This window comes from Prosopis cineraria, unplaced genomic scaffold (assembly GCF_029017545.1).
Source record: "Prosopis cineraria cultivar Desert tree isolate PC_DT_omini unplaced genomic scaffold, ASM2901754v1 PC1937, whole genome shotgun sequence".
Lineage (NCBI taxonomy): Eukaryota > Viridiplantae > Streptophyta > Magnoliopsida > Fabales > Fabaceae > Prosopis > Prosopis cineraria.
The window spans coordinates 10,222-19,331 of record NW_026557262.1 but is presented as its reverse complement, the minus strand read 5'-3'; the positions used below and the strand labels follow the sequence as shown (position 1 = coordinate 19,331).

General features: G+C 34.5%; 1 protein-coding gene across 1 annotated transcript; it reads right to left on the bottom strand.

Annotated features, from left to right (window-relative positions):
* Positions 1 to 1,816: 1,816 nt before the first annotated feature.
* LOC129301163 (putative serine/threonine-protein kinase-like protein CCR3) lies at positions 1,817 to 4,579 on the bottom strand. The gene has a single exon (XM_054939732.1). It carries the CDS (start codon positions 4,577 to 4,579, stop codon positions 1,817 to 1,819), a length of 2,763 nt encoding a protein of 920 aa, XP_054795707.1.
* Positions 4,580 to 9,110: the final 4,531 nt, after the last annotated feature.

Genomic DNA, 9,110 nt, shown 5'->3' with positions numbered 1-9,110 from the left:
ATCCATGCTTCGATTAATATCAAGTCATTTATTTTTTTAATAAATCATTATTATACAAATTGCTTTTCAAGTTTCAACCTTCTATGTAAACTTATATACATACGTTTGTAGGTGTACATATGTATAAAGAAATTTTTGCATAGACTAAATGTATTATGTCATCCAAGATCTGTCAAATAAAAATATGTCATACTAATATTAATTGAATTAAATAAAATCTTATGTGTTCTTATTTTTAATAACTTTATTTTTTAAATTTCTTTTGTTGTTTTTTTTTTCTTTCCATCATCATCAATAACAAAATAAAATTACATTCACAATCATCTAACAAGACATGTAAGAATTTATCTCACACACACACATATCAAGTTAAGATCAACTTTAAATGACAGTTTTGGATTTTATTAAAAAAAAACATGTATAAATCGCCTTAGCTAAAAAAATAACAAAATAATATATACAAAAAAAAAAAAAATCTTTGCCAGTATGCATTTTTATATGCGGACAGAACACAGCACCACGTGTTTTGGGCAGCCATGTAAGCCAGATAACTTCCGTTGAAAATGGCATTGATTTAACGTGCCTCAATGTGCTGTTGATCCATCATTACCATTATTTATTTATTTTAATTTTGGCCTTAATTAAAATGACAGGTTGAGTCTGAATCTGTTATGTTTTTTATTCAAATATGTTATTTTGCAACTTTCTCTCAAATAAAGTGTTTTTTTTTTTCAAAAACTATGAAATACAATGTGTGAAATGTAGTTAGGAAAAAATGTAGGAAATATATTTAGAGGCAATATAATATTTTTAAATTTATATTTTGATATTTGATCCATTTAAATAATAACTATTTTTACAATCCATTCTGATAAATATTATTTTCTCCATGTCCTTCGTTTTAATTTTCCTTTAATATAAAACAAAATTTGAAATATTTTTTCTAGTTTCTAATAGAAGATTAAGTTAAAATAATTAATTCTTTTTTCTAATTTTACCCTGTGTCTAATTATTATCATTTGAATTTTTATACAATAATTTATTATAATTATTAATTATAAAGAAAATTAAAAGTATAAATTTATATATTTTTAATAATTTTAAGAATATAAATATTATTTTAAATAATTTTGCAATATAACAAATTTATATTGCAAAATTTATACTATCAAAATTTTAGCTTAAGTTTTTTTCAATGATAATAATTAATTTAAGTATGATTACGGTTTCACAAAATTCAATCAAGCATATGTTTACAGTTCATAAACTTAATTATGATCTAGTCAAATAAAAGGGACTCGACAACTTTTAAATTAGTCTGAGTTCAAATTTTTGTCAAGAAAAGAAATAATGTCAACTTTTCTAAATTTTCATTCAATATGTATATTCAACTTAAATTCAAGCTCGTACAGAGTTATATATAAAAATTATCCTCTAATTTTACCTTGATATGGATAAACTCTATACTGAAATTGTTCTTATTTGTTAATAGTTAGTTATCCTAGCAGCAATATCATTTTCTTCTTTTATTTTTTTTTTTAAGAAATCCTAGGTTTGAATTCAGGGCTGATACATTAGTGCGTAAAATTTTTAAATTTTTTCTTATTTATCCCCTCAAATTATTTACATTTCGGATTCAAGCAAATAATTACACAAACTGATAACCCAAGAAAAAACTGGTGAAAGAAAGCAGATTATGGGGGAAAAAATGAACCCAAACTTAGTGGGAAAAATGAAAGAATGTTGTCATAAATGCATTAATTACTTCACTCCAAAACGGTGACGAACCAACCATGAAATAAAACACACGGACACTTCAGATTTCATCGTCCCGCCATGTTGTTGTCTTGCGTTCATCGAATGGAGCAGAGGAAGAGAATGCTGTAATGGAGCCACTACCAGGGCTTCCTTGAACGACAGCCAAAGCTCTCTCCAGGTTCGCCACTACATCACTCACACTCGGTCTCTCCTTCGCCTCCAAATTCACACAGTGCATCGCACTATACGCCATTATCTCCAAACCTTCTACTTCGTTCACCTCCGGTTCTCCGACTCTGTAATCCAGCACGCTCCATAACTCTCCTCCTCCGATCCTCGGTCCTGCGTACTCCACCACACCGACAGGACTTGACCCTCCATCTTCGTCTCTGAACACTGCTCTTTTACCCGTCAAAAGCTCCAACATAACCACCCCTAATCCATAAACATCACTTTTTGTAGTCAAAACGTTCATCACGTAGTACTCTGGATCTATGTACCCTACTGTTCCTACAGCTTTTGTCGATTTATGTTCTTGCTCGCCCATCAATGATAATCCGAAATCGGAGACTCTGGCGTTCCAATTTGAGTCTAACAGTATGTTTGATGACTTGATGTCCCTGTGAATTATCGAGGGCACTGCGTAGTTGTGAAGATATTCGATCCCTCTGGCAGCGTCTAGTGCAATTTTGATCCTCATTTGCCATGAATTTATGACACTGCTGGCTCTTTCAGTGTTGTGCTTGTTGTGTAAGTGATCGTGGAGTGATCCGTTGGTCATGTATTCGTAGACCAAGAGTCTCTCGTCGTTTTCCTCGCAGAAACCAATGAGGCCCACCAGGTGTTTGTGATGAAGCCTAGATAATAAAGCCACTTCAGAATCGAATGCGCTTTCTTTTTCTTGGAATTTCTTCTTTCTCCTGCAGGTTTCTCCTCGCTTGATGGCTACTTCCCGTCCATCTTCTAGCTTGCCTCTGTACACAACGCCGAAGCTTCCGGAGCCTATTTTGTTGTCCACGGAGAAGTTGTTTGTGGTTGCTGCGAGCTCTGATAACGTGAAGGTCTCCATCTTGTCTACAATGGAGGATGACCCACTTCTTCTGTAGCTCCTTAATGTCCGTGAATTCTGTCGTTTGCTGGAGAATGATCTTATGGTTGTGTCTGTGGTTGAACCAGCGGGAAAAGTAATATCTACATCGGCTTCTTCGGTGGTTGTGGCTGGAGCTAAATGTTCAGACTTTCTCTGCAATAATAAACGACATGTTCCAAACCACAAGCAGAAAAGGACTGAGCAGAGACCCACAAAAGCACCGGCTGATCCAAGAACCAAAAATATTAACCTTTCTCTTGTGTTTCTTATTCCAGCAGGTGGGGCTGAGGAATTTGGTGAAGATGGCGATGGTTGGGGCGGGATTGGTAATGGCACTGCGATTGGATTCTCTGTTTGGCAGGAATAACATATTCTTCCAGAACCATAACAGAGAACCTCGGAGTTAGGATATGTACCACAAGAGCTACAAGAATCCTTAACGCATGGACCTGGGATTATCATTCCCAGAGGAAGAAGAAGATCTGCTCTGTGAGAGTTATTAAGCCTTCTTCTAGACCAACCCGGTCCCCAGCAGATCACAGACAAATTCCCTGTCATTAACCCACAAACATAATCCAAACCAGCAATAATTGACTCGAAAGAAACATTTTGGATCATGTCACTCTCGATCTCAGACCTGTTGATTCCTCCCCAGCACATAACAAGACCATTCCTGCTTCTGATAGCACAAGTGAAGTTCCCTCCTAAGGCAAGACTCGAGAATTCTGAAGGTGAACTGAAAGGAACGTTCAATTGACCAGTGTTATAGCTTCCTTTACAGACCAAAACTCCATCGGTGGTCAAACCACAAACATGGGATTCTCCTGCAACTAGGCTTGACATCGAGAGATTCCTAAACTGTCTCTGGATCTCATTTCTAATACTCTCTCTCTGACCCCAACAATGAACACTGTTGTTTCCCTTCAGAATCCCGCAAGTAAACCCACATCCAGACGTAACCCCACGAAAATTAAGGTCCTCATTAGGAGAAGGAAACTCATGTCCATTTCCGTCTTTTCCTCTCCAGCATCTCACTGTCCCAGTGTTCAACTCCCTGGCACAAACCTGAGTATCTCCAACTGTTAGATCAGTCAATGAGACGGTGGCGCTGTAATATAAGCGTCTCGGCTGAAAGGGAATGTATGAATCTGCAGTGTCCCAACAAAGGAGGGTGAGCCCACCGGAGAGGAGACCGCAGAAGAAGCTCCGGCCACCGGAGACGGCTTGGAAGGAGAAATTGGGAAGGACTGGGAGAGTCTGATCATTTTGATAGCATAGGATTCTCTGAGTGGGTTCGCCAGCAACAATGCCGCAGAAGGTGCCAGTTCCGTAGACTACGGCAGCGGTGGAGGCAGAGCCGAGGCTAGTGACGGCGGTTGGAGAGAGCAGAGAAAGGAAGAAGATGATGATGGAGACCAAGATGAAGGGTATAGGAACAAGAGACGAGGGTAGCTTTGTCATTGGTGAGTTGCACGCTTCTTGTTCTTCATTGAGAGAGAGACACAGAGAGAGAGAGAGGTTGAAGGTTGAGGAAGGAGGCGAAGCATAGAGCGAGAGCAAGATGGGAACAGTAAAAAGAAAAAAGAATGAAAATTTGTAGTTATGAGGAAAACGAAGGAGGCGGTGGCGAAGGCTAAAGCGCGTGGTCCCGTGAACAAGGTGCCTTGTTAATCTCGCAAAAGGTGGACGTGAAGACATTGAAGAGAATGAATGAAATTGAGATATCACCATCAACGCGATTTTGTTCTCTGAGATATCACTGTGGCTACAATCTAAGAGAAACTAGAAACAAAGTAGGCGAGAGCAATAGATACTTGATAATACTGATTCCTATTATCATGCTAATCGTTAGACCATTGAGGTCATTTGAAGACCACATTTACGGGTTTTCTTTTAGACAAATTCAAAGACAGCCTTTTTTTAAAAAATAATAATAATAACTTGCTGATTGACGAATGTTAGGTTTTGTTTTCATATACGTAAAACCTGAAAGAATCACCCGTAAAACTAAAGTTTGGGACCAAAAGAGTAATAAAATAATGCCAATAAAAGACGTAAGCATTTGAAAATATTACCGTTTAAAGATTTTTGAATGATCATGATTTTAAGATTAATCAATCAATACACAATTTTTGTGAATTTTAAGATTAGTTTTCTTAAATGATCTTATTAAAGGTTTTAGTCTCTTATGTAAGTCTTGGAATATCAACTACACACTATTTTATTATATGTTTAGATCTAGGAAGTAGGAACATGATGAGTATTATATCACTGCAATTTGATAAATGATGAATTAATAAATTTGTTTATGTTAAATTTTAAATTCTTGATTACAATTCATTTTATGTTAACGGTAATTTCACCCCCTCGCATAAAAATTAATGTCCATTTCTTTAGCTTACAATGAGGCCCATCTAAGTTTTTGTCACTCTCCCTCTCTCTCCTTCCATCTTCCACCAGCATCCAAATTCGTCTGTGCCACCTCCGCAACCCACATCGTGTTCCCCACCAAGCACTGTAGCCTCCACCACTTTTTGTTAGGTGTGAGCATCGGTGGGTTCGGTCTCAAAATATGCAAAACTGATCGATCGAATAATACTAAAAATAAAAATCGAATTGAACCGAATAAGTCAACCAAACCGAAATTTGATAATTCGATTCGGTCGGTTAATTCAATTTTTCTATTTCATATTTAGCTATTAAAATTGGGCTCATTTTTTAAATATTAAAACAAACAACACTATAAAATTGGGCCTTTTTTTCTATTCATTTTTTTAATATAAGCCAATTCTAATTACACTCATATGACATAAAGTCCAAATATTATAAAGGCATGGATAATCAAATAAACAACCACAAATAAACACCGATGATCAAATAATAACTCCATAATCCAGTCACAACACCTACTAATAAAAATGACTGATTGAAATGGGGTTTCAAGTGATGTTATTATTTTTTATTCTTTATTAAAATAAAAAATAAAAATAAAATAATTTATGAATTAAATATAATTTATAAATTAATAAATTATATGTAATTCGGTCGGTTCGGTCTATTCAATTTTAAATTTTATTAATCGAATCGAATCGATCAACCAAAATATTTAAAATAAAAAAATCAAATCAAATTTCAATTTAATTTTTAATTTTGATTTGATTTTACTCTCCCTTACTTCTTGCTCTACCTTGGTCTACATACTCGGCACTATGCTCTCCCCTAGCACATACAATAGCCTCTAATGCTTACTGCTTTGCTTTCGCTTCCATAAAGCATCATTACTTCCCTCCAGCATCGTAACTAGCACCATATTCCACCACCTTTTTTTTTCCTTCCGGAGCCTGTTGTAAAGGAATTTCTCATTCCTAACACTTGCATTGTATGAATAGTAATTAAAGTTGACAATGAACATCGAGCTTGAAGGATTAAACTTAAAAACTCTATTTAAATAAAGGGTTAGACTTTAAAAATTAATTTTTTTTAAAATAATTAAACTTGAGAGCATGGCTTGATAACTCTTGTAAAAAAAAATTTGGGCTCAGACAACTCTTCAACCCCTATTATATTATTATTAATTTTTTTTTATGAAACACGTGTTTAAAACCAAAAAAAACCTGCTCGTCTGAAACCTTAATTCCAGACACATTATATTATTATTAATTTTAATTTATTTTAAAATTGATTTAATATAATTTAATAATATTAGCGTACAGTATAAAATCTTTAATATTTTTTATTTTTTCATAATTATTATGTTTGTGTAGCTATAAAAAATAAACTTTTTTAAACTAAGATTTAAATTTTCTTACTAAACTTCTAAATGTGTGTTGTTTAATTTTTAAAAAATTATGAGGATTTTTATTTTTTTAAAATTTTAAAATATTACAATTAATTTATAGTGCTTAATTTTATTTTAATTTTTTTATTTTTTTAAAACAGAACTTACAAACTCGATCCTGAATCCTTTAAATAAAAGTTGAGTTTTAAAAAAAATAAAAAATAAAAAATCAAACTTAAAAGCTCAGATCTTTAAAGGTCGGCCTCGTTTATTTTTTTTTTTAGCTCTAATAGCAACTATATACTTGCCTATACTCTGTATCGATTCTATAAGCACAATCAAAACAAAGAGGTGGATACGCCATCCCCCCCCCCCCCCAACACACATGCACAGAGAGATGAAACAAGACCTACTACAGGGCTTGGTTTCCAAGTGGGAGAAATGAAATAGACACAAAGTCAAACGCAAAAGGGGAAGATGGAAGCACTTGGTATGGATAAGGTTGGAACAAATTTTGGCAGGGAAGTGAGTGATACAAACATTATGAGACACCCTCTTCTTCCACTCCCAAACGAATTAGCTCGAAGTGACGAGAACAAGGAAAGAGCAGCGAGAGAGTAGCGAGATATGGGAAGAGACAGAGAGAGTCAGAAGCATGTGTAAGCTAAGCAGAGAGAGAGCCTCACCATGCATGACACAAACGAATATTAATTCCTTGTTAATTGTGGGGTGAAATTGTCTCATATTTAATTGTTTAATATTCAAATTCAAAATATATTAAATATGAATTTAAGGTTTAAATTTTTCTTAGATCTATAGTTTATAGTACAAATTGCATAATAATCCCTTTTTATTTTCAACTGTTATTTCTCTCAAAATTTCATAGTTAAAACGTACAAACTAAAAAACTATTAACAAAAACACGCTAAACTTCTTTTGCCAAAAAATAGAAAATCTAATTTATTTAATGCTGACAATCTGACATGCATATTTACTCTTTTGTGGCATGTGAGCCCTTCTTTGTATACTAAGTTGTAATAATTTTTTTTTAAAAAAAAAAAACCTGAAGGATCTGACTTTTAGCGCCTACACTATGGCAATTTGGCTGACCAATAAAATAATTCAGTTTAGCAGAGTATCAATTGGCACCCAAAAGAAAACAAAACTCGGGATGAGTTGTCATGAAGTCAGCGGAATACTAATTTCTTTAAAATTTTAATTGTTCAATTCCATTAATGGGTTGTTGATTACTTGATTATGCAGAATTAGTATCTTTCAAAGGGGTGAGAAAATTGAAAAAGTAAAGTATTAAGCTCGTTTGGTAGAATGGAATCGGGAGTGACGAAGTGAAAGTGAAATTTTAAAAATATAATGTTTGGTGCACGGGAACTCGTTTCTCTGAGGAAGTCACTTCCATAGTAAATGAAATTCGGTTCCTCTCCCATACACATGGAATCGAGTTCCTCCTGCACTTCGTTCATCCTCTGTCATCTCTGCCCTTAAAGTTTCTCCCGTCACTCCAACCCAGAAGCGATCGTGCTTCAAGCTCCTTCAAACCCCGAGCGCCTCTGCCATCAAAGTTGCCGATGACAGACCACGACGGAGGCTATACCAACACCTCTGCCATCAAAAATGCGGCTGATCGACCTTCTGAATCTCCAACGCCTGCTTCAAGCGCCAGCAAATCCCTAGCGTCACGACTCCCTATAGTCATCGACAATGTCCAGGCTGTCAAAGTTGTCTTCCTTCAGGCGCGATTTGATTTGGGTTCCGATGGGTTGCTTCTCTGCTGTTCGTCTCCAGCCATAGCTTGATTTGCTCCGATATTAATTTGCCTCAAGAATGAAAGTAGTCTTATTTCAACTCACAAGTTGACTAACGCTTGATTTGCCTCAAATTATGCTTTCACTTGGTGCTTCAATAATTTCTAGAGATAATTTTCAATTATTGTTGAGCTATTAATAGATTATTTTTTGGAATGGATGTGGTTAATTAGACGTGGAAGGTTGCTGGTACTACCGTACTAGGTGCTTGAATTTTATTTTTTTAAAAATTTACATACCAACCATACTTTAAATTTCATTTCTACTTTTATTTTAACCTTTACTTTTACTTCAATTTTTATTTTCACTTCTATCAAAATTATTTTTTCATACCAAACGTGGCATAAGAGAAGGATCAATTTTGGCCATAAAGGGTCATCTGATTCTCTCCTGAGTAATTATTACCATTAACCAAGAATTAGATTTTGTATCTCCCATATTATTAATTTATTATATTCAAAATTAGTTAAGTACTATATATATTATCGTATTTGATATAGGAATAACTTGTGCAGATTCACTACCAAAAAAAAAAACTTGAGATGATTCTACTTTATTATTTTTTTTAAAAAAAGCATCATGACTAGCTTCAAGAGACATTTACCTTAACAAATTTAATAGACACAGTAAAATATGGGGGGTAATCTTAGGATAATGTTAA

Excerpts from the sequence above, each read along its gene's own strand:
- LOC129301163 (XM_054939732.1), bottom strand. The coding sequence starts at position 4,579 with ATGGTGATATCTCAATTTCATTCATTCTCTTCAATGTCTTCACGTCCA.